This window comes from Sebastes fasciatus, chromosome 17, assembly GCF_043250625.1.
Source record: "Sebastes fasciatus isolate fSebFas1 chromosome 17, fSebFas1.pri, whole genome shotgun sequence".
Lineage (NCBI taxonomy): Eukaryota > Metazoa > Chordata > Actinopteri > Perciformes > Sebastidae > Sebastes > Sebastes fasciatus.
Window position 1 is genome coordinate 15,958,897 of NC_133811.1, and position 27,081 is coordinate 15,985,977.

A 27,081-nucleotide genomic window follows, 5' to 3' on the forward strand; every position below is an offset into this window, starting at 1 on the left:
TTTCTGCACAAACGTCCACTGTACATTCACTAGATATTCTCAGAGCTAAACTAATTCTCCTGCAGTGTGTAGTGAGCGCGCTTGAACGTGAGGTGGAGCGAGAACGCGCGCGTTGTGTGAGTGAAGACAAGCAGGCAGCAGAGCGGTCTGAACAGCGTAGCCACACGTGAGCACGCATATGCGAGCGCGCATGGGACACCGACCCGGTAGATTTCTATGTGTAAAAAGTTACAAACAGTCCCTTTAAATGTGCAGTATATAGGGGAGAGCGGGGTCGGTTGGGACAGGGGACAGAAGGGACAGAAGGGATAGAAGGGACAGTGCCTTTTTTAGCAAGTTAGAAAGCAACTATGCCATTCACCATGCTTAAGTACTCATCCACCCGTTCTTTATTTTCAACCTTAAAGTTGAGACCTTCTGATTATTCCTTACATTTTTTTCCAGGTATGTATGTATGTAATCCACATAATTGTGAACTGGGAGGTATAGTGAGGAGGTTGTGGTGGATGGGTGGGTTGATTACACAGGACTTTTGCCCAGGAAACCGGTGTTCGTGTCCCGTGTGTGAAACCACAAGTTGATTTATTTGCCACGTAACTTCCGTACTTAAGTTACGCCACTTCCGGTGTTATTTGAACCCAAACTGTGACCATTTCCTAAACCTAACTAAGTACTTTTGTTGCCTAAGCCTAACCAAGTTGAACTATTCCTCAACCTAACTAAGTAGTTTTATTTTGAAAAGACTGGAGGTGAAATTGACACCTGCGTCACAAGTTGTTGAAAAAAAAGGTCAATTCGTGTCTATGTACACGAATCAAATAGATTAAATTTCGTGACTATTTCACGAACTGCCATTAGACTGTGTTGTTGGGACAGTGTCTCTTTAGCAAGTTAGAAAGTAACTATGCTATTCACCATGCTCATACTCATCCATACCTTCTTCACTTTCAACCTCAAAGCAGAGACCCTCTGTACATATCTTGTACACCATCATTTAGCTAACATTGTCATAGTGGGCTTGATTGTTGACTGCTTATGTTGTACATTTGGTTTAGATTCCCCCATGCATGATATAACTGTAAAATCTGAGCCATAGCTTTTCTTCAACCTTCATTAATTCATTGCACTGAATTCCAATCTACATATTGTTGATTTAGGATTGTGTGTCACTGACGTTTCATTTAACAGATGCTCATCTGTACACACTTTAAGGCCATACTTCCACTCAGCAGCTGTAGCGGTTCCAAGAACTATCTGAACTGCAGACAAATTGTTGAAACAAAGCGAATAAATATACCCTGCAGGTCGCCTACCTATTTTAAGGCTGGGTCCATGTCTGGCCCCCAGATGTTCAGTTTGAATCAATGATGTCATCTATCTCAAAGTCTGCGACTTTGCTTTCCTTTCATTTTCCAGGAATTTGAATGTTTCTCTTTGGGATGACGCAGATGATTTCCAAGCTAATTCCACTTTTCACTGCTGTCAAACCGTACGGAAAATGTCTATTATTTCAGTTATATTGGACCTCTTATGTCACTGATGAATATATCACTGAACAAATCTAAAATCTGGGAGAATTATAGGCACCGTAAGCAACAGAGAGACAGATGAGAAATGAGCACTTTGTCAAGGAGCAAGGTGCCCCAGGTCTGAACCCCTATTATTTACAGTCAGTCCTCTAAATCCCTGTCAGAGAGCTGTCAGCCTCTGAGCTGATCTGAGCGGCGCTGATCTCTCCGCTCTGAGCGGGACGACCTGATCCGACTCCACAGCACAATGTGGCCACTCTCTCTGTCTCTTGTGCGCTCTTTCTCTCACGCTCAATTTCTCTCCATCTCTGCTTTTCCATCTCTGTCACTTTCTATTGCTTTCTTTCTTTCTTTCTTTCTTTCTTTCTTTCTTTCTTTCTTTCTTTCTTTCTTTCTCCCCCTTCAGTCCATTTCCATCCAACTCAGTTCAGTTCATTGGTTTATTTGTCACATTTCACATGTCATCTAAGATTTAATATCATTTCTCTATGTTTGATTCTTTTGTTTCCTTAGTAATATTGGGTCTTTAAATTCTTCTTGAAAAGTAAGTATTCCTATTGTAATGTTTTTTTGATGATTTCCCATGTATGCAAACTAGGAACCCTCTGAGACTAAATGTAGAAATATCATACAAACCCCTTGTTTACTGTAGTTAAGACAGCATTAGTTTTCAAAATGTATCCTTACTATGTGTTGTCTAAGGATTTCATTAAAGCTGCAGTAGGTATTTTCACAAAATAAGAAGTTATTTATTATAAAACAGTCAACATGACAGCAGTGCATAAGACAGATAATCTGTAAAGAACATGAGGTTCCTCTGTGTGCCCCTTGTGCTCCTAATGGCATTTGCAAGTTTTCTGATCAAATATGAATCATTCTGCTGCTGTAATGCTTATTTCTCGCCTCTAATCTTTTCAGACATATATTTTACTTTGTACTGTTTAGCTGTAAAATAAGAACGTTTGTGACTCGGCCGCCATTGTTGAAAACAGTCGAGCCAAAACCAAGCACCGCCGACCAGCCGGAGCACACTTTCTCATTTTACAGCTAAACAGCACACTACAAGATGTTTCTGAAAACATTTGAGGCGAGAAATAGGCATGAAAGTCCAGAGGGCCTAGATTGACAGTTTGATCAGAGTTTGCTAGTTTAGTTAGTAGTGATTGACAGCTGCTTTAGACTCCACGGCTCTGATGGGATGTTTTCCTTCGTTTGGGCACGGTGAAAACTTGCAAATGCCATTAGGACCACAGGAGGACACAGAGGAAAATCACTGTCAGGATATAGTGACCGTTATGTTGTACCCCGGATGTAGTAACTTTTTATCATATTTGCTCAAAGTTACCTACTGCAGCTTTAACCCTGTTTCATTCCCTTTTCCATAGATATTAAAAACAACAAGCTAAAATTGGGAAAATGTATTATTTACAAATGGTGAAAATGAAAAACAAACAAATTAAGACAGACAGGGAGATAGATGATTAACTAACAGATCAGTTTAAAGGTCAGTGAGCTCATTGTAAGACAAACAGAAATGAAAGAATTTGAAAATGAGCAGTTCTGTCATTCATTAACTTTTTTTTATAAATCTTGAAAGATTTCTCAGTGTCTCTTTCCTTCTCTCTGTGATCCTCAGCTAACCTCTCTCTACTTGTCTGTCACATACAGAGACAGGAAAGAAAAGTTTCAAACCACAGGCGGTATCATTCACGATCTTGTCAGCATCTGACCCTCATTTTCTGGTCTGATACAATAGAGGTAGTTAGTGTTAACTGCTGCAGGGCTTCACATGGACCTACATGCATCATTAGTTGACGTCAATCAAAGCGGCGCTGCATGCGTGCGTGTGTGCCAACTCTTCATGTGTCTGTTGTGGTGCATTTGGCAAAAAGTATGTCATAATGAAAGCCAGATCTGAGGCGACGACTGCTTTGTTCTCACATGAAGTGGATATAGGGCTCAGTTTGTCAGCTGACTTGAATTCAGAGTGTTTAATGATTCAGTCGAAGTTGAAAGGTGAAGGTTGTTGCAGGGAAAGGCTTAACAGTCAGGGAGTGAGAGCAGAAACAAAGAGCTCATTTAGGCCTATGTCTTAAAGGAATAGTTTGACATTTTAGGAAAAACATTCATTCACATTTTTACCCAAAGTAAAATGAGAAGATTGATACCACTCTCAAGTCTGTCCACAAAATATGAAGCTAAACATAGCTGGAGATCTTAGTTTGGCATAATGACTTGAAACAGGGTGGAACCACTAGCCTGCTCTGTCGAAAGGTAACAAAATCCACCTAAAGCTAACTACTGTAATTAACACAGTACATCTTGTTTGTTTAATCCGTACACAAACTGTTTCCTGAAGTCTTGTCATCACTGCGAGGTTGCCAGGCAACCAGCGGAGACTCAAGGAATGCACTGCTCCCGGCCAAGAAAGAGTTCCAGCATATTGTTGTTTTAACATTTCGGTTAATGTGTTAATTTGTCAGATTTAGAGGTGCTGGTAGTCGGATTCTTTATATTGGACAGAGCCAGGCTAGCTGTTTCCCCCTGTTTACACTCTTTATGCTAAGCTAAACTAACAGGCTGCTGCTGTAGCTTCATATGTAGTGTACAGACGTCAGAGTGGTAATGATCTCTTCATCTAACTCTCAACAAGAAATCAAATAAGTGTATTTTCCAGAATGTTGAACTATTCCTTTCATCCTTTTCAGGCCTTGAGGATATCCCAGCATGCATTGGGTGGAGAGCGGGAAACACCGTAGACACGTTTCCGTCACTCATTCATTCAAATTAAAGGAACGGTGTGTAACGTTTTGGGGGATCTCTTAGCAGAAATGGAATATAATATTCATAACTATGTTTTCATTAGTGTACAATCACCTGTAACTAAGTATTGTTGTGTCTTTGTTAGCTTAGAATGAGCCCTTCACATCTACATAGGGAGCGGGAATCCACCATGTTGCTTCGCCATGTTTCTACAGTAGCCCAGAACGCACAAACCAAACACTGGCTCTCTCGAATGACTTTGGCGTCTTTATGTTACCTGAAAGCCACTGTAGTTCTCCGACATGTGTGTGAAACTGTGGTAATGTGAGCACAAAACCATGCAAACCCGTGGTACCGCCAGCCGCCGTCTGACTTCCGTTGCTCCTAAAGTCGTGTTATTATGGTAAGGATGGCCTCTGAGTGAGGCAAACGGGGTTACCACGGTTTTGCAATTGGCTTCTCACGTTATCGCAGTATTGGAAAGGGAGGAGTGAGCAGAGGGGTACTCAGTTGGTTGCAATCTGCAACCACACCACTAGATGCCGCCAAATCCACCACACTGTACCTCTTAATGGTGAGCTTAAAGTCTCCACTTGATTTGCATGAACTGAAAGACTGTCAAAATATGCAATCTGCACACACAATTGGGATCGAGCAGAAGGTCACTAATCATTGACCCACTGTGTCACCCTATATTAGCATGTGCACCGCTAGACTCTTTGGGTGCATCACATTCCTGCATGTGAGGCAGAATAAAACACAGCACCCCCTGAACACTGTACAGTATCTGTCCCATGAGAGTGAAGGAGCCTGCAAAGCTCTCCAGGTATAAAAGTGTGATAGATGGCCTGATTACGGGAGCCGACCATCTACGACTTGAGTCAAAATCCCCTCATTAAAATCCCCTCAACTCACACAGAAGCCTTGAAGTCAAACCGTGTTTTGGAAATCTCGAGCTTCAAAGTCAAGTGTGGTCGGTAATCCTCCTTAGAATGGGAGAATGAATTTACAACACCTTGAGGCGACCAAAAACTGCTGAGGTGACACATAAAAAAAAAGCTCCTTCCCAGCACACCACTAGTGTGGGAAAAACTTTCCTCTGCAGCTAGTGGCCTCATAACAGACTGTAAACATCTTAAAACAGCAGTGTGTTTTCTCTGCAGCTTGAAATAGTTCAAGATCAGAACAATCAGTCCTGCTGCACAAACATACTGACTGTAGTGCAGTGTGCTGAAATCAATATAATATCTCCTAAATGAGCAAAAACAGCGGTAAATATCCAACAAATGTGATAAAGACATTTTAAAGGAATAGTTTGTCATTTTGGTAAATGTGCTTAATCGTATTGCTTACAGTTAGATGAGAAGTTTGATACCACTCTCCTGTCTGTACAGTAAATATAAAGCTAGTTTAGCTTAGCAGAAACTGGAAACGGGGAAACAGCCAGCCTGGCCGTGATTAATTTTTGTTTAAAGAATAAACAAATGTGCTTTTGAGGTGCTGGATGGCAAACAGAACCTTTTATTACTTTGAACAGAGCCAGGCTAGATATTCCCACCCATCATGTGTCCAGTCTGTATGTTAAGCTACATTTACCGTGCAGACATTGCAACCTTCTCATCTAACTCGCAGCAAGAAAGCGTGTTTGCGTGTTTCCCAAGATCTCAAACCTGATTGAACTTTGTGAACCATATGTAGGCCTTCGTGCTTAAACTATATGAGTGGCTTGTTTGTTTGTGTGTGTGTGTGTGTGTGTGTGTGTGTGTGTGTGTGTGTGAGACAGAGAAGGGCATGGCAGGCTGCACTCAGACCAGTCCAGTAATTATACTCTCTTTATATAGCTGTGGTCTGAGACTCATGGACAGAGAAAAAAACATCTGCTGGGCTCCACAGATATGAGAAACCTACATGAACTCAAAGCGGTTTAATAGCAACAGCGAATCCTCATGCAGCTGGCTGTAGGTATTTGTTAATAGTGTTTACCATGCAATACTGTGTTATTGATAGCTATATACCTATTGTTGGCCTGGTAAAGGCAACAGCACACAGGTACAGTACAGTTCAAACAAAGCTCAAAATAATGCCGCTCAGTCAGCTATTTAAACTTTTGATTTATTACATGAAATGCTCTCAGGGTGTTTTATATTAGTAAGATTGGGTGAAAACATACTGTATGTTAATAATTGATGTATTATTCCTTTGACGTATTGCACAACTTGTAAATTATTCTCAACCTTTAGTAACGTACAGTTTTTAAATAGAGATGTTTATATAAAAATCAAGTTTCCATTCCTGCCTGTGTTTGTTGTTAAGTGGAAAATCCTAACAGACGTCCGGCAAACATTTACTAAGTTGCGACCCTGCCAAAAACAACTTTTATTTTAGTTTCTGGTCAAATGCTGTTGGCTCTCTATAATAGGCTTTGTATGAAAAATGGTGTGTTGTGCAAATGCACAAGAACACACACCAGGGGCTAAAAGCTGAACGATAGTTTGCTCATGATTAAAACGATTTCCACCAAAAGCCTTAGATGTCTAACGGTATTCTCTCCTAGCAGCTTATTTCCACTGGCTGACCCAGCGAGGCTAGATTTATCACTTTGGTCAAACATTTCCTTTTCCTTTCAAAGACCTGCTTATCTCCTCTCTAACTGTCTGCAGCTACACATCTAGCCAATAGCAAATCAATCAGGATAGTACTGGTCTGACTAAATGGAAATAAGAAGTTTAACGATGCAATATATGAAAAACGTTTTTGTAGTTCTCTTCAGGCTGGTCTCATACACCATTCGTAGCTATACCTACGAAAAGTAATGCAAAGTAATTTGTTTATGTCCCATGTGTAATTCACGTAATCGTGAAGCAGGAAATATAAAGAGCAGCAACCATCACATAGAGAGGAAGTCGGGGTGGATGGATGGGTCTAAAAATATCCGACTTTCGCCCAGGAGACCGGCGTCCATGTCCCGTCTTATACCAGAAGTCAATGCTGATTTGTTTGTCACATAACTTAGGTACTTAACTAATTTCAGTTTTGCGCTAAGTTTCATGTTATCAAAAGCTCAACATCTGTATGACTATAACTTTGGTGCCCAGGTAACTTGAGCTGAGATTCCTCACCTCACGTCAGCCTTGTTCTGTGAGTTAAGTCTAGGCTCAGACATGTCTCATGTGTATGTATTGCTAATGCTGGTACTGTGCCAGCCTACAAGCATTATACAGTATAACAGTGTGTGTGTGTGTGTGTGTGTGTGTGTGTGTGTGATAATGTCAGAAGGGACATCAGTGCCTACGTTTCAACATATGTGCTTTGAACACTCACTTCTTCTCCAAAGGTTGTCAGAAGGGACGTCAGTGCCTACATTTGAACATATGTGCTTTGAACACACAGTTCTTCTCCAAAGGTTGTGGTTCACATCACACAAATTAAGAACCAGTTGTAGCGGAGCTTCTAACACACTGAGCCTGCATTGAGCTTTCGTGCTGCTTTGTTTCGCTTTGGCAGGCGACAGGTGACGTGTAGACAAAGCGGGGGGACTTAAGGATGCTGCGAGATCCCAACTGCTCTCAAGATCATGACTTTTAACAAAAGCTGTCTTTGAGAGCATCTGCGTGTGGGTCAACAATAAGCAGCCCAGGAGTGTTCGTGTCTCTTGTGAATACAGAAGTCAATGTTGCTTTATTTGTCACGTAACTTCTGTAATTATGATGCACCAATTCCGGTGTTAATTTCACCCAAAGCACAATCCTTTCCTAAACTAAGTAGTTTTTGTCATGTAACTTCCATACTTAAGTTACACTACTTCTGGTGTTGCATAACCACGTCCGTTGTGGCGTAACTTAAATACGATCTTTCCTAAACCTAACTAAGTGGTGTTCCTGCCTATACCTAAGAAAGTTGTTTCCTTTGAAGACGGATATTTATTTTGAAAAGACTGGAGCGGAAATTGACGCTGGACATTTGAAGGAAAATGCACGACAAAATGAGGAATAACTTTTCGTAAGATATCATATGAACCCCTGTATGAGGACACGTTGCCTGGTTATAAATGGCTGATTTGTCAAGGTCGTTGTATTTCTTGATTGCACGAGCCCAGCCCGCTGTAGGAATGCTTTGTCTTACAGTGTTTACCCTGGCTGACCTTCTATCTCTACAGGGCTAAGCCTAAGGGTGTGTGATTTGAAGCGTACATTTGCAGCCAAGAATCAGCACATGGTGCTATCTGACATACAGATGGGTACACAGCACAGAGATCAGATCTCTACTGAGACCTTTCAGCAGCTGTTTATCCCAATCCCTCCATGCATATCCAAATGACTGACAGGGCTAAATGACTTTGAGGCATTCTCAGGCTTTAATGCCAGATCTCTTACATCGGCAACTAATCCCCTCAGCATTCATGGCACTTTTGCAAGTATTTACCTTCATTCTGATCAAGTCGATGGTTGGAAATGACAAAAGCCCCGTTTCCACTGCAGGAACTTTCCCCAGAACTAAGAACCTTTTGAGAAACTTGTTGTGTTTCAACTGCAGTGACCAGAGTCTAAATTAAGTTCTGGCGACATTTTCTGGGGCCTTTTTACCCCCCAAAAATGGCCCAGATCGGGGGGTAGTACTTTCTGAAAGTACTGGAACTTTCCGGTGCAGGGATGATCATCGCTGATTGCTTCAATCACGAAACCAGGAAGTACTCTAGTATCGATTTAGGACCATTTTAGGACGAGGGCTTCAGTGTGTCTACCACTACAACAAGCAGCCACCATGTCATATTGCTTTTTCATACGTCAGCGGACTAATTTGCCGAATCTAAACACAAACAACAGTGGGCTGAAGGAACCTTTTAGTTCCTTGAAGTAGTTCCAGGGACTCAAATTCCCAGTAACTTCCACTTTTGGTGGAAACCCAGCTGAAAGGCTGGAAGAATCACATGCACCATCGGTAGCACAACGAAAAGCAGAAGAGGAAAAAAGATTATAATCAGTGAGAGAGTCCAGGCTGCCTTATCTGCTCCATCTGTTGAGAAATTCAAAAGGTTATAAGGGGAATCCTGGAGCCATGGTGGCTGAAACGGATTTTCTCAAAGTGGAGCGAAGCCGTAAACGAGATTTAGAGCTGAGCTTATCCCCGGAGAACCCGCCGCAGCGAAAACCGTACTTTAAACGTCTGTCTAGTTTACGCAATCACAACTCCAAACCTGCAGGGACCAGTTGAAAGTGAGGCGCTATGACAGGGCGTCCTTTTATTTCTCGCCCCATCTTCATAGATTTGTATAAATAAGAAGATTACAAAGCTGTCAGCAATCTTTCCAGAGCGCTTCAGTCTTTTTCCTTTGACCTCTCCTGCTTTGGGGAGTTGGTAATGGGAGTGAATGAGGACCAATTACACACTGGGATGAAAAACAGCCTGCACACAGTGGAAGGCTTTCCAGTGACGTCTGCACTCGACCATGAAATATGTAATAGCTAGACACTAAGTGAGTATTTCTGACCTGAGATCAAATTCTCTTCCAGGCATGTGGCTGCTGATAAGTCAAGTGTTTCCTGTTTTATCAGTACAAATCGTTCCAGTCACAGACAGGGTCTTTGCTACTGAAAACACATCACAGTTTGTACTAGTTTGTCCTTGGCTGTCGTTTGATGCATCATCTTGGAGATTAAACAAACTGCTTGAGTGAAAAGGATGAAGGTAAAGTCGAGAAGCATCACAATAAATAAAACAAAACCACTTTTTGACAGCAGAAATAGCTATGTGTAATCACCATATCCTGATGAAGGAAGTTGTGTGGGCGCTGGTCAGTTCTGGCTTGAAACCTTGAACTCAGATGACAAGGTGAATTCCAAAGTTAAAAACATCAGGCAGGAATGTCAGGAACGAGGGAAATGACAGGACTCACGTTACACGTATTCAGTTGCTGGTTACATTAGTGGAATGAACACCGGAAAGTATTTGCTCCCTCACAGGAGGATTACAGAAATGGAGTATTGTTATTATCATTTGTGAAATCAATTGTAAAACCTATCCTCGCTGTTTCTACCTGCACATTAAAGCTGCATTATGAGCCTCTATATAAAATATATCACATTTTGGACAGACAGGTTTTTTTGTCATTACTGTTGCATTAAGAAAAAGTATGTATGTTGTGAAGGATATCTGAATATTTTACATTTTATATTGATACATTCAGACACCAACTAGCTATTTGTATTAGCTACTCAAAGGCCAATAGTTAAAGCTATCCTATGTAACTTTTTCTAAACAGCGGCCACTGTGGCCACAAGAGACAATTACACTGTAGCAGAAAGTGCTAATCTAAAGTTTGCTTGCATGAGCTGACCTTAGTCGCCATGAGCTACTGGTTATACCAGACCAAGTAAGGCTGTTGCAGTGAAACTCTACAGTGTTGAATTGCAACATATCCTCATACAACAGTTTGTATATCTTATGAAAAGTTATTTCTCTCTTTATACTTCCTGTTTCACAGTTACGTGGATTTCATACAAATTTCATGAAATATGAATTACAGCGCATTACTTTTCGTAGTTATAGCTAAGAAAGGTGTATGAGAACAGCCTGTGAATTGAACAGTGGTGGGTTTTATTGCTTACAATTTAACTTTTCATTTGTAAGAGGAGGATTGTGTTATTCATTCTTTCAAAAGTTACATAGTCTCACTTTAAAGAAAAAAAAGGAAATATGCTTTAACTGCAAAGTTGTGCCTAAAAAAAAAAAAAAAAGAGGTTTATTTCACACATAGTGGACCTTTCAGTCGATGCCCGGCATCACAGTCTGCATTTCAACCTGCTCTGTCTCGCATCAAAATCACCAATGTGTGTGACGTTGAGCTTTCCTCCACATTGCTTTCCTGCATTCATGACAATATCTTTTAGCCAGCGAGCAGACAATCACAGTTACAGTTAAGAACTGTTGGCAATACATTTTCACTGTTCCATTGTGGGTTGTTTCTCAGAAGGTAATAAAGCAAATGATCAGCCTGGAGTGCCAGCAGGAGCTGAATGATTTCGAACACCAGCCAGTGGAAAAACGAGTTTAAAGAGTGTTTCCCTTAATTATGTAACAGTTGCTCGGATTTACTTTCCCTGACAAAGGTACATCAGCTAGTCAGGGCCCAGCTAGTGAAATACTGTAGTTCAGTGTATTTGTGTCACATCTTTACTTTTGCTGAGCTGAATGAGTAAAATATAGTTGGATGTAAAAAAAATTTATTGAAAATATAACCTTATGTCATGTGAAATCAACTAACATTACATCTACATGACATTATCTGCTCAGGACTGTGAATTATAACATTCCACACAGTTATACGTAACTCAATACATGTTTCCAGTGAGCAAACACATGCTTACACCAAAGCCGACACCATTAAAGTCTTAATCAGATCTGTCTCTGGGGCTTTTTTAGGGATTTGCATGTCTTAAAACAGCAGTGTGCCTGTATGTTTGTAGGGGGGGTGGATGTACTTTCACAGGTGCACAGTGAAATCATGCATCATGAAAATAGCTTGCTGGTGTATAATGAGCGGGTAATAGATGATGACGCAGCGATAAACGGTAAACTCCCATCTGGATCGCTGAAGAGAGCGACTGCGTCCGCAGATGCAGACACTCATTATGGGCTCGGCAGGGCTGGCTGGCAAGGTAACCGATAGTTACCCTGCCCTGTATGTGAAGCCTGGCATTATCCTTGATGTGTGTGCGTGTAAGCGTGCATGTGTAGGTGGAGGTTGGGGGCGCGGCTGCCAGAATACACAGGTGGCCCACATGAAATCACTGATAACAGGGCTTGGATGAGGACCTGACATCAGGAACACTTTCCCTGTTTGCAGAGAACACCTTTGGGGATTTCACTGCAGAGACACTTGTTAGTTTAATGGCACAATTAGTGCAAGTCTGCACCTCCTCCACTAATGGATGCATGATGTCAAACCTGTCCTGGAACAACTTAAGGTATCCTGACTGACTTTGAGAATTAAAGAGATTTTACACATCAAAGTCAGTTTACTTGTCATGAGGAGTACTACTCAGCCAGTGAAAACAGCTGTATAATGTCTCCTGTGGCTCTGAAGGGAACTTTCTCATGAGAAAGTAACCCTGACAAAGTAATCAGGTACACAGGGTCTAACAAAATATGCTATAGAGTTGCATTGTGGGAAATGATAGGGTCTGATCTGCTGTGTTTTTGAAAATGGAGCCCATACTCGAGGCTTAAAGGCACACCAAGCCCACAGTGGGCCATCGGCCGGTTAGGGGCCGTCGGTGACCATCTATCGGCTTTTTGCGGTATGTCCCGCACCGTCAGCTTTTTTTGGGCGACACACATTCAACATGTTGAATCGGTGGCGGAACCCGTCGGTGAGAGAAATCACTCTGATTGGCGGTTGAGCTTAAATGAATCAGTGCATACAAAGAGAAACGGATGTTAGGAAAGCAAGTCAACTAGTAAAGTCAAGAGGGCGTACACATCGCATCTGATCGTTCCAATACACGGATATTTTCACAACGACATGGCCATCTGGAATGAAGCTAAGTGGCGAGTGAGAGTGGTGTGAAAACGGTCGGTAAACGCCGCTTTGTTTCATGTACGTATCATAACAACGGCTTGCACATCCACCATCCTTGGTCTTCCGGTTCCCCTTTTTGAATGACGAAAACGAACTACCGCTACCTGCTGGTATGGAGAGTTATTTCCTCTCATGCAAGCGCAGAATGTACATGGTGGTTGGCCGTCAGCTGTAGTCTTTTGCAGTGTGTTTGAGTGCAACTTTTTGGCCAAGCAACGGTCGGCCTTCGTCACCGCTAGTTCTTTGATATCGGTTTGGTGTGTCTGGGCCTTAATGTCTTAGATATCTCGGCCTCTACTGTATCGAACTTGACTACTCTTTATAAAATCTGTTTCTTGCAAGTCCCCCAACTTATGGAAGCGCACTACTAAATCAATGGAGAACCCATTTAAGCCCTCTTTTAGGAAATGCACATTGTACATGCATGTTTCTCTTGCTGTGTCTGTCCTTAAAGGGGAGATAGCATGAAAAACTCACATTGGTATCTGGAGCGTGTACCAACCACAAACTGTAAAATAAGACAACCCAGTCAGTTTTTTGTAGGTTGCCTGGATCAGAAAACATGTGATTCAACAAGACATTCAGATTTGTCTCCCCTTCTTATGTCACATGCAGGCTCATTAGAATATACCACTCACGGCTTGAGAACTATCTTCTCAAGACAGGCACTAAAACGGAGAGTTTCAGACAGAGGGTGAATACAGGTATGTTCAGACAGACAGTATGAGAAAAACAATCTGTTTTTTTTAATTTTAAAATATGTAAACATGTTCTAGAAACTCAAAATACAAGTATGAACCTAGAAATGAGCATGATATGTCCCCTTTAAAGTTTGAATACATTACAGTTGTAATAGTAATGATTTTAGTCCTGGTTGATTTGGCGACAGCCATAGTTACCGTGGTAACAGAAAGTGCAGTTTAATACTACAGCAAACACTCCCCGAGCAACTGTTGTGTCAGTAGTTATTAGGGTTATTAGCTTTAGCGCTAACCACGGAGAAAAATACATGGCGTTTCCTGTGACTGCTTCACAATAAAAGCCACCCCGTATTTTGCCATTTGAAAGTTTTTAATGTGAAGCAGCAGCTGTAGAAAATGTTGTCTCCGATGTGACTGTGGGAGAGTGAACAGGCTAATATTGATGAGATAGAATTAAAAACAGGAACACTGGATTACATGCTGCGTTGCTTCCTGTGCATCCCTCACAGGAAGCAAGAAGGCAATTTAAATCTATTGTAGGAATGGCGGACTCCGCCACAAACAATGAAAACTACTATATAGTGACTTAATTACAGACTGTAAATACATTAAATGGCTATTGCTGAAAAAAGGCCAACCATAAATAGTAACAAAAATGGGTTTAATTGTTTGATTTCTCATGAGAAGGAATAGTGGCATCACATGTTAGTTATTTTGCCAAGATGGTCCAGCCACAGTTTTCTTAAGGACCTCCACTTAATTAAGTGCCATCACATGGCCCGGTACTGGATTCCTTTAATGGTGGTAGCGGTTCACAGTAATGTCAGTGATGCAATTCTTATGAGTAATATTTTCCTTTACACAAGCCATTAAGTGAAGTCTCATTATTTCAGCAGACTGGAATAAATGTTTCAGGTCTGGAAAGGTTTTCAGGTCTAAAAATTGTTGTTGTTGATTCACTGAGGAACTTTGCTTTTTGCTTCCCTGCCAGAAAAGACTAAACTGAGGACAACTTTGCAGCCTTGTATGCTCTCTCCCCTCACAAACTGCTATAATGATGTAGTGGTTAGCAGGCTCAGATTTCTTAATGCAATTTAATCCAATTATGGTACCATTAAAAACACCAAAATGATTCTGCTGGTGTGCTCGAGGATAACACGCTATGTTATTATTTTAAATCACCAAATAAGCAAATAGAAATAACACACGCTGTCGAAGTTCATCTGAGGATTATTCCCGAGAAATATTTTGTGAAAGCTGGGAGGAATGCATTAATGGATGTGAGAAGCAGGGAGGGCTGATTACTTGTGCAGATGGTTTGGTGGATAAGATGCTCCAGATGCCTGAATGACACACATGCAGTGACCACATCATATTAATGATTACAGGCTAACTGGTGGAGGATTTGGGGTTATATATGTATGTAATTTTGGCTATAAAAAAAGCTGCAGATACATATACACATGCACATATAGCCGACACACGCCCCGTTCCTGTCAATCCTGTGGTTTGGAGTCCAGCGGGGTCAGCCTTGCTTCTGTATTTAGATACTGCTTATTACAGTGAGAGAACACAACAACCACATAAGGACTAACAACCGGTGTCCGAGCATGTGGAATGTGTATTGTTTTTACGAAAAGAGGAACTGTGTAGAGATTCATTATAGCAACACTCACCTCCACTCCCTGTCAAAGAGCCTTAAAGGCATATGAACACGCCTCGATTTAGACTGCTAGAAAAAATAAATTATGAGGGGAATTCCTTACAGTCAGTAATTTTGTAATTTTAGACAGAGGGCGTGGAAGTCACTTCTCCTTGAAATGTTCAAACACATCCAGTCTCCTATACAGCAGCTAATGGCAACTGTGGCCAACGTCAGCCACAGAGCAGAGAGCATCTGTCTTTATATACGAGAGGCAGGGAACGAGTGTGTTGCCCCAACCATTTTCAAAGTTGGAGCTTTAACTTCCCCCCCAACATGTGTTATAAACGTGCATTGGAACATCAATCATGCAATTATCTACGTGGGGAAAGTCTCTGACAGCTAAATATTAGCTTTACTGCCAGCGTAACATCTGCAAACACCTGCTGCACTGCTTTTATGAGCATTTTATGAATAAAAACCAGTGGGCTACCTCCGGGTCTGAAAAGTATTGTGGAAGTGCCTTAAACTTGCACTCTTTCTAATGGCCAGCAGGGGGCGACTCCTCTGGTTGCACTTGATTTATTACCTCAGTAAACATTGTAAACATGAGTTTATGGTCTCAATCGCTAGTTTTAAGTCTTCTTCAATACAGCACAATGTTCATTTAGTAAATTATGGTCCCATTTGGAGTCAAATAGACCATAAAGCAGGGTATGCGTTAGGGCGTGGCTACCTTGTGATTGACACCTGTGCTTTAACTTCTTCCTGTTTCTTAACTGCAGTAGCCTATAAGATGTTATTCATCTCATTTGCCAAATAAACACCTGCCTTATCCAATTTTAAACAAACGTTATTAATAGAGGCAATTTAGACGAGAGGGAGTCTCGATCAATTACCTTAACTAGTTGGGGAATACGTTCCTCATCTCCGTGTAACAAAGAGTCCATTGAGCTGGAGGTCAGTGTGGACGGCCTCACTGGTTTAATTTCACCTGTGTTATGTCTGCTACTGACTCATTCAAAGACACACATGGCCCTGGCACTGTCAGCAACATGAGACAGGAGCTGAATAGAAAAGGCTTTGTAGTCAAGGAGGAAAATATTCCAGAGTGAAGCAATAGCCTTTTATGTCTAAATATTTGAAACCGATTGTGTCAAATAGTTTAAAATCCCTTTTCTATACTGTGTCTTTTGCGTGTTATATTTGTCTAAATATATATATATATACTGTATATGTATAATAGTGTTATACTGACAGGCACCACTCTCTTGCATAATATGTATATTACTTTTGATTATTTAAGTATATTGTGCTGATAATACGTTTGTACGTTCACTTACGTTTAGTTTTTTAAATGTGTTTTTACAGTGGGGTATTGCTACTTTTACAGAAGTACAGAATCTGAATTCATAACACATTTACTTCTTCTACCATCATTTAAATATACTGATTCCGAACTTTGTTGCACCTCCCCATGATACTTATTCTTCACTTTGTGATATGGTGAATTGGTAATACACCAAATTACAAATGGAATATACAGTATATAGAAATAGTTGCATGATACAAATAAGAATTATACGTATTATACCACTGGAGGTAAGTGAGACAATATGTTCTGTGGCTGAACCAACCCTTTAATAATAAACAGTTCCCAAAAGAACACAAAAAGCTTGTCTGCTGGTAGCACAACATTGTTGAGAGACACAAAGAAGATGGATTCATCTGCCTGTAACATATCCACCAATAAATACAAGTCAAATCTACTTCTCATGTCTAAAAATGAATAAAACTGGCCACAGGAAATGTTGCACATTCTATTCTGTGAGCTTTTCACACCACACAAGTTACACGTTGACCTTGTATTTATTTTCATCTAAAGCCGATGAAGACTTCCTTCCTCTCTTGAAGCCACAACAGTTAGAGTCCTGGCATCTGACACCAGCCACCACCCACCGAGCTACAGCAGCGGCTTGCTTTTCTACAATGAGCAGAAAAACACTCTTCGGTACAGCCTAAAATGCAGTTTAGCTACAGTTCAGTTACGACATGATTAGAAGTACGATTCCTGTGTACTTCCTCTGAGGAATATTTATCACAAACACACACGCACACGCACGCACACGCACGCACACACACACACACACACACACACACACACAGCAGGAAGCCAACAAAAGGAAGTGCCAGCTCAGTGTTTTCTGACTACAACTAATATCTGCCAAGACTTTAAATCAGTGACCCCAATATGAAAAAGGGTTTATATGATACCCTATTTATCTCCTTTTAAAAATCCCCAAAGATAAGTTTACTTTGACACTGATCTTTCGCTCCGTCTCTGTCTTTGTGTTATTGCATCAATGTCCTGCGTTCGGAGAGGAAAGGTGGCAGGAGAAAGAGGCCTAATGGTCTGGAGCAGACTGGTCCAGCTTTTAATATGGAAAATACATGAGCTGAGTTGTCTTGAGAATAGTAAAGTGTGGCACAGAGGAATATTCTTATGTAACAAGGGATCTGAGGCTTCGGATATACTCAATCTAGCCTTATATAAGGGTTGAAAGTGCATAAAGACTGTGATTCAAATAAAAAAACAATACATTTGTGGAGCTGAGATGAGAAAAAATGGGAGTGTTTGCTGTAAAGAATAAAAAGCTTAATAGATATAAATGAGAGAGATAATGAATCACAGGGTAAGTAGGAGTGAGACAGGGAGTGAAAGAGGAAAGAAAAGTCAGTTTGTTATCATGAGACGTCTGGAGCTGCAAAGAAAAACCGCAACATAACATTTTTGTGAAATCCCGCAGCAGTTTGTCAGAAATCTACGGGCATAATACATCATGCACATACCATAAATTCCTGACATACAGGAACGGGAACGTACATTTCATACAGACTGGGATGTGATGACTGTCTTAGAAGGTCATATCTGAAACTGAATGGTTTTGGGTTCCCTAATTTTTAAACTTCATCAGCGTCATTCTGGGATACTTTCAGACACCAGATCAACACCACAGCTAAAGATAAGAGCGACTTATTTCCAGTTCCCCTCTGACAGATTCATGAGAGATTAACCAGGGTGACTTTATTTTCCAAGTTTCTGTTTCTATCACGGAGCTCTATACTTTTTAAGTAGATCTGTAGCGATTACAAAGTACTGTTTATCACATACATCTTCCTACCAGTACATTTATTTCTGTATATCTATACCTAAGATGCTATCCCTAAACTTTGAACACATTTACGTAACCACAGTGGCGGCATGCAATCACTGGGTGTCCCACCAAGCATGAAAGCTGGTAAATGCAGACTTCCTCTGGGCTAAAAATGCTAGTTCACAGACTAAAAATAACATTACAGTATATGTAAAACATATCATGACAGTTCCAATAAATAGAATTATTTATATATTTGATCCTTCACTTTGTCTCTGGTGGCCATTAAGAAAGAGGAATTCAGTTTTGTTCTGTATGAGATAAATGGTTTAAAAGCTAAAAGCTGCAGTTGGTAACTTTGAGAAAAAAATATAAAAAGTTATTTTCATAATTCGGTCAGATAATCTGACAGATAATCTGTAAAAAAAAATCATGTTCCTCTGTGTCCTCTTGTGCTCCTAATGGCATATGCGAGATTTCAACATGCCCGAAGGAAAACAACCAATCAGAGCCGAGCTGTCTCTACAGCAGCTGTCAAATCACTCACTCGAGAAACTCACAACCTCAAATATGAATCAATATTCTGTTACTGTAATGCCTATTTCTCTCCTCAAATGTTTTCAGAAACATCTTGTAGTGTACTGTTTAGCTGTAAAATTAGAAAGTTTTTGACCCGGCAAACCATTTAGAAAACATTCAAGACAAAACCAAGCACCGCCCTCCGCCTGGAGCAAACGTTCTCATTTGACAGCTAAACAGTACACTACAAGATCTTTCTGAAAACATTTGAGGAAAGAAATAGGGAGCAGTGAAATCTTGAAAATGCCATTAAAGGAGCACTCGGAAGTTCACAGATGATCTGTTTTATGCACTACTGTCAGGATATAGTGACAGTTTTAACTTTTTATCTGCTCAAAGTTACCGACTGCAGCTTTAAGCAAAGCCACTAATTATGGGTGTGAAGGAGAGTTCTCAAATAACTATTGAGGTCTCTGAATACTGTTGCTTTTTGCATAAATGTACTGCAGTGACGGTAACAATGTTCTCATATCTTTATTTTAATTCACTTTAGGGCTGCGACTAATGATTATTTTCATTTCAGATGAATATGCAAATTGTTTGATTACAGGAATAGTTCAATATTTTGGAAACACTTATTCACTTTTGTGCCGAGTTAGATGGGAAAACTGATAAGACTCTCATATTTGTACGATGAGTATGAAGCCAGTTAGCTTAGCTTAGCACGATGCCTGGAGACAACAGAAAACAGTAACCTCAAGTAGTAAGTCCCAGTAGGAATTCACTATCTGCCAGGAACCAGTAACTTCCTGTAGCCTCTGCTAGTTGCCTAACAACTGGTCCCAGCAAAGAAACACATCACAACAGTCTTGCACATAACACCCCCGTAAAAAAACAAAGAAACATAGTTTTTGTGTTACTCAGTATGTTTTTAGAGGTTGATTTTGTGACTGTCGGACAGAGCCTCCTGTCGAGAGTTTATGTGCTAAACTAAGCTATAACCATCTGCTGGCTGTAGCTTCATATTTGGTGTACAAACAAGAAAGTAGTGTCAATCTTCTCATCTAACTCTGGCAAGAAAGCAAATAAGTGTATTTAGTACAAGTAGCTGAACTTTTCCTTTTATTGTTTAATCTGTAAAATGCCAGAAAATAGTGAAAAACGTCCGTCCAACCAAAACTCAAAAAGATATTCAATTTACTATCACCTAAAAAAAAAAGAAAAGCATCAAATATTTAGGCTGCAATGGAGAAGTTGGAACAAGGTAATGCTTGAAAAAACAAATCAAATGATTATCAGTTATCAAAATAGTTCTGTCAATGTATTGTACAATCTTTCTGCTTTCCATAACTACAGTAAATAACAGCTAATCAGACAGTAATAAAACTGTCACATCAAAATTAGGTCAAAAGTAGGTTGATGATCTCTACCAGAACATTACCAAACATTTTGACATATAATTCTAACAGGAAACATCGGCCTACATTAATGCTCCCAGCTACTCTAAAGAACTACATTCAGAGGGTTGTTGTTTGTCTCGTCTCTCACGATCTGCTGTGTGTTTCAACAACACTTTTGCGGGCCCTCTTCCTCATTCCGTTACAGGAAGTGAGTTTGCAGTCAGCAGCGGCGCTGTCGTCACATCTTTGACAGGTCATTACTGTAAACTCTTATGAACATGGTACTTCTCTAGTAGCTACAGGACTCGGCTGATGCCACCATGCCCTGTTTGGGCCGTCATCTCTCTCGCCACACTTGATGCCATCACAGCAGACCAGCTACGAGTCCCACAGGTAGGTGTCTACATTTGATCACATCACCTGCTTCTGTTATACACTCATAGTATCTGTATTGACGGGAATGGTATTTCTCCATACTTGAGAGTATGTTCACATAGGCCGGATCTGTTGAAATGCATCATATTGTAAATTTTGTAATTGTGCTTTGCAATATGGGAACAGGATTTTGCAATATACCAATTCAATATCAGTAATCACTGTGAGTTGTCAGTAGACAGAGCAATAGGTGCTGCAATGGAACATTTAGTACGATAGCATCTAGCCTCAGCTTCCCCATTCTGCAAAAAAAAGTGTGTGTGTCAGTTGAGATAGTGGACCAATGGTCAGCTTATAGGAAGTTAAAAACAGCAGAGAGAAGTTTAGTGGTACAGGTTGGTACATGAGTGCAAAATTGGTTCGTATATTCACAGTGTATCTGTCTCTCTGCCCTCTGGAGTCGGGTCCGTGTGGAGGATGGGGAATATGATGAGAGGCGGGAATGCCAGCGACAAGGTCAAAACAGACAACTCTGTAAAAGGTAAGATCTCTCTAAGTTATTTTTTTTTTAAGATAACATTGTAGTATTTTGCATGGTGCATAGTGAAAGCTTTCTCCACTACTGTCAGTAACAGCAGACATGCACTTTTTGCATATGTTAACAGCTTCATGATATCAGAGATGTAATGAATTTAAGCTACACTCAAAAATGTTTAAAAAAAAAAAATCAGTTGTGGAAGAAGTATGTTTTTTTTACCTAAGTAAAAGTACAAATACCACAGTCTAAAATACTCCATTACAAGTAAAAGTCCTGAATTCAGAAGGCTACTTACAGTAAGTATAAAATGTACTGAGAGCATCAAAAGTAAAAGGACTCATTATGCAAAACTGCTCCTTTCAAAGTGTTGTATTATTATAGAATATTATATTAGTCTGTGTTTATCTCTACCAAAAACATTTGAATGTTGCAGTTCTTCGTCAATTTAGACTTTATGTACTACTTGGTAGATTAGTAGTACAGTACTACATCATATCATAAAATCATATCGTATGTTTGTTATGTAAAAAGTACTAGTAGCTAAAGTTATCAAATAAATGTAGTGCAGTAAAAACTACATTTCCCTCTGAGATATAGTGGAGTAAAAACATTAAGTAGCAGAAAATGGAAATAAGTAAAGTACAAGTACCTCAAATTTGTACTATACAGTACTGCAGTAAATTTACTTTGTTACATTCCACCACTACAAAAACTCAAACAAAATGAATTGGCTATTGTAAGATTCGATTTATTTTTATAAAGACATATTTTATACAGTGTACATTTTGTATTCTGCTCTTTAAGTAAGGGCATGGAACTATATGGTTTGGCGTGCCTGTGGGATGAGTGATGGTTAAGATTGGCAGAGGGATATGAAGTGATGTGCCACCTTTTGATTTGTCCTACGCTGAGTGGAGTGATTAAATGTGGATCCTGTTGAACAGACCAAGCTCTCCCTGTGCTCTTATTCTACCCACAGCCCTACAGGAGTTTAATTAAGTAATAGGTTATAGTTAAGGTAGCGAAAAGCCTGCCTTACACTATCATGTCCGAGGTTTGGTCTGAAACGTTTTTAGTCTTTTCCAAATCATGATGTCTGTGTATCAGCATTTAGCTGTTTGTAAACGCTGTAAATATTGTTCTTGGCAGGTTCGGAGGAGGACTTGCTGGTGGTGCTTCAGGACTACCCGGCACGTGAAATCAGCGAGCCCATCTTCTTGATGGGGGAGAAGCTCAGACTCGTCGCTCAGTACGTTCATGTTTTTGCACTCTTGATTAAAAAACAATCCAGTTTTCACATCCAGACGTACATTACGTACACAACTTGTAACTTGATGTTTTAAGTTTGCAGCATAGAGAAGTGTTCACCCCAAAGGTCAGTGGTTGATTCCTCTTTGTTTCTTTATGGTGATCAGGGAGGCACACTTTTGGAGAGTACGCTCTGTCCAAACACAAAAGGAGAACTACATACCAAACAGCCATGTGGCCAAAGTGTACCATGGGTAAGTAGGATTACACTGACACGATCCTCTAGTTGGTCTGTTTGATCTTGCTTCAGATTGAAAACAGCAAAAAAGTTATCTAATGTATCTTTTTCCACTCCACTACATTATCTTAAGATCTCTCTGTGGCAGGGGGAGATGTTAGTAACTCAAGATATTAGTCATGTGTTGTCTTGAATATGAACAGGATTTTAAGTATTTAATGTGATCTTTAACTCATAGCATGTGTTTTGTTGGGTCAGTTGGCTGTTTGAAGGGGTGGAGAGGCAGAAGGCCGAGGAGCTGCTCTGTCTACCCGGGACCAGAGTGGGCTCCTTCCTGGTGCGGGAGAGCGCCACAGAGAGAGGTGAGAACATTTACTTACAGCAGAGTCCACAATCAGCTGTGTGAGTTTGGTTGGACTTTGGCTAGAGTCTCTGCATAGGGAGTTAAAATGCTTGTCAACAAGGAAGTATGGGGTGAGATTAGATCAGCGTGATGTTAAGACAAGAGCAGCCGAGCCGAGATCCAAATCGTGAGTCAAGAAAATGATATTCACAGATGTTTTGAGGATTTGGAATGGAGAGATTTTGAGTATATTTTTGGCATAACTTAAAACAGTTGAGATATTATCTCATTGGCGAAAATTAAAAGAATTTCCGACCTGGGGCGTCCACATGGTCAAAGGCCCACATCATCTAATATCTGGCAGGGGACTTTTGATGCATATCATTACCATTTGCTCTAACCCCATGTTTTCTGTCTGTAAAGGCAAAATTCTCAAAAATTGTCTCAAAACAACAACAACAACAACAACAACAACAACAACAACAACAACAACAACAACAAAACAAGCTAAAATAATAGACATGCTTATTCACTTTCTTGCCAAACGTTAAAATAGTCAAGAATTCAGAAGTCAAAACAGCCAAGAAATAATCTGGTACCCAACCCTTCCTAAAACCACAAATTGATGTTTTTACACTTGTTTCTGTACGGATTAAAACAAACAAATAATGCATTAATTATTGAGCTTTAGAGGTGGTGGTAAACAGATTTTTTTTTTTTTTACTTTTGGACTAAGCCAGGCTACCCAACACGTTCTTCTCATCCCAGCCTGTCACATATTGACGCTTTGTCAGACGCCTTAGCATCACTTTTCTATCGCAGTAAACACATGATTAATTTAGTGAATTAAATAAAAACACTTGCTTAGGTTTAGGAAGAAACAACATTTTGGGCTTAAAATTACTACGTTTGTAAAGTGAAAATGTGTCTTGGCGTTGTGAACACAGGACACAAAACATGAGCTGAGCATGAGTTATTGGAAAGCCCGGTGCGTCGCATACTGGCGCTAAAGGATGCCTTGTGCGGGCGGCAGTATCGAACGCAGATGGCTGTGACAAATTGTCGGTATTTGACGCCCTGGGAATGAGAACGGGTTTGTATTTCCCAAAAACGATTCCTTTGAGGATTATGCATGAAGGGTTTCTCCCCTGAAAAAAATCTGTTTCTATTTTGATCTGAAACTTTTTCTTTACTCATGATGCAAAAATCCACAGTGACTAAGCATGGGAGGGGATGGGCTCTACAGCACAGGATTGACATTCACGGTACTTCTGCTTTTATGAGTGGATCAACAGTTATTGATGTTCTTGGGTACCATTATTGGATCATTGGATACCATTACGTGCTTGTTTTCTAGAAAAGTGCTTGAGAGGTTATTGCTATAAGTGTATGTTGTGTGTCATATCCTCAGGTCTGTATTCGCTCTCAGTGAAGCACAGGATCGTAAAGCACTATCGTATCTTCAGATTGGACAACAGCTGGTACTACATCTCCCCACGCCTCACCTTCCAGTGCCTTGAAGATTTGATCAACCACTACTGTGGTGAGTGGATGCTCGATAACTAAACAGAGAGACGTGTGACTAAAAACAAACAAGAAGGAAACAAGCAGCCCCACATGTAGAGTCAAACAAAGAAGCTATCTCATGCGTGTAAGCACTGAAAATAATTAATCTTGTTCTAAATATAGGACTGTTTCTTATCAGTGGTCAACTTTTGATACTTCCTACTCTTACAGAACATTTTTGCAACAAAACAGGAAATGAGAATCAATATGCATGCATGTTAGTGACTACTGGTGCCTAGAAAAGTGTTGGCGTTAATTGTTGTAATAGTGAACTTATTACAACCAACCACTCTCACAAGTTTGTGTTTTTGCCTGAGCAGCAGAGTGTGAAACAATGCAAATTATGCTAAATGTGTTCTGTTTGTTTATAAGCTTGTGAGCAGTATTTTACTTCCTCTCTCTTCACTTTCTTTTCAGACTTTGCAGATGGCCTATGTTGTGCGTTAACCACCCCCTGTCTGTCAGGCATGACGCCACCATTAGATGTATCTCCCGGAGCGCCACCTGTAGTCATGCGACGCAACTTTGACTGGAAGAAAATAGACAGGTACATTATGGAGGTTTGGTAATGATATTTACCAGCTTTAATCTGTCACCATGACAGTGCATGATGATTCTGTAGCAGGTTTCATGTACGTCGCTGCCCCCCCCCACCCCCTGCTGCATCATGAACGCGTCATCAGTAACACTGCGCATGTCTTAAAGCCTGTGGTGTTAATGCACAGGCTGAGCGGAGTTATTAAAAAAAATTCCCGAAGCCAGATCATGATCCAGATCGCCACCAAAATCTAGTGGATTGTTCATTGTGCCACACCCCACCCCTCCAAAAGATTTCATTCAAATCCATCGCAGACTTTTGTTGTAATCGTCCAAACGGACAAACGGACAAACCAACACACTAACGCCAGTGAAAACATACCCTCCTTCCTAGGCCTTTGGCCTTGGTGGAGGTAATAAGCAATTAATTGCTTTGCGTATAAGGCCTAAATGTTGAAAATTGGCCTTTATAATATCCCAGAGCCCAACATGACTTATTCAGATTGGTTGTTTTATCTAACCAACAGTCTAAAATCTGAAGATATTAAATGAGCTATCATATATGAGAAAGAAACACACCAAATCCTCAAACTGGAACCAGATATGTTTGGTACTCGTTATTGAATATCGATATTCAAGCAGATCTGTGGTAAATGGATTTAAAGAAAGTAAAATGGCTTGAAATCCAGACGGCAACATATATCATTTTCATAATTTTACAGCCGATTAGACTGTTATCATGCTGTTAAATAGCCTTTATCGGTTGCTATAAGCACCATAGATGTGGGTCAATAGGGGTGAATTTTTCCACAAGTGAGGAAGAAAATCGAAACATTGAGATGCTCTGTAATCATTTATTTTCTCATCTCCTCCTTTAACAGGGGACAGCTGGTCAGCACAGAGAGCTGCAGTGACAACATGGTGAGCTACGGAGTCAGAAACAGCATCGCCGCCTACCTGTCCTTATCTGGCACTGAAGATCCTGCACGGACGAGAGCACACAGCAGGAAGAAAAAGAGTAAATCTGTTTATACTGTCCCTGAAAGCGGCCTCGGAAACATTGACTATGATGATGACTTCTAGAGACAGCAGCGGGGCTCAAAAGACTGGAATACCTTCGAGTGGGAGGCGGTATAGAAGGCATCCTTCTCTCAAATCAACCACATTTCTAATGTCAGCAGTGAACCGATGTTTGTGTCAAGCATCCCAAACATCCAAGTGTGATATAGTTTCTAATGTGAGCACTGTGAAGTACTTTAATAATAATACAAATTGCATGACCACTTACACTTTGACTCAGTTAATAAGATGGAACTTTATGGAGTTGAACTGGAAGATGGTGCAATTGAACTGTGATGTGCGTTCTGCACATGAAATACAAACAGCCCAGCATTATGATAGTAATAAGGAGACTTGAATGCCATGGGTATTGATGGGTAATATTAATGTTTATATAATATTTGTTGCATTCAAACTATTTTCCCGTGTTCTTAATAAATGTGAAATGGTCAAATGGTTGACACCAACTTAAATGTGTATTAGGCTAATTGTTGTTGTTTTTTGGCCACTTTGACATATTTCCACCTTATTATGTTGATATGGAAAACATGTTAAATAGTGTATTATATCTTATTTACAAATCCAGCAAATATGGAGCAACATTTGCAATAACTTTGTTGTTGCAACCTGATACGCAAGTCCAATGTTAATTCTCCTTTTACCTCTGTTTTGGTCTCCACCAACTCATGAGGGAAATATTCAACATGCTCTCATCCCAACTCGTCACATACTGACGCTTTGTCAGACCCCTCTGCGTCACTTTTTCCGTCGCACTAAACACGTGGTTAACGACCCCTCGGTGTCACTTTTTGGACGCAGTAACCACATGCTTAATGTTGTGAATTAAACAAAAACACTTGCTTAGGATTAGGCAACAAAACCAGGTTCAG

General features: G+C 40.4%; 1 protein-coding gene across 2 annotated transcripts; it reads left to right on the forward strand.

Moving 5' to 3' along the window:
* Nucleotides 1-20,499: 20,499 nt before the first annotated feature.
* Nucleotides 20,500-26,668, forward strand: sla1a (Src like adaptor 1a). Of its 2 annotated transcripts, none has more exons than XM_074612916.1 (8): nt 20,500-20,680; nt 21,097-21,203; nt 22,350-22,449; nt 22,616-22,702; nt 22,945-23,048; nt 24,441-24,572; nt 25,013-25,142; nt 26,014-26,668. In XM_074612916.1, exons 1-8 carry the CDS (start codon nt 20,646-20,648, stop codon nt 26,213-26,215), a joined length of 897 nt encoding a protein of 298 aa, XP_074469017.1. In that variant the 5' UTR covers nt 20,500-20,645; the 3' UTR covers nt 26,216-26,668. The 2 variants fall into 2 exon arrangements, with proteins under 2 accessions (XP_074469017.1, XP_074469018.1); XM_074612917.1 differs by having other exon boundaries at nt 20,504-20,680; nt 21,123-21,203.
* Nucleotides 26,669-27,081: the final 413 nt, after the last annotated feature.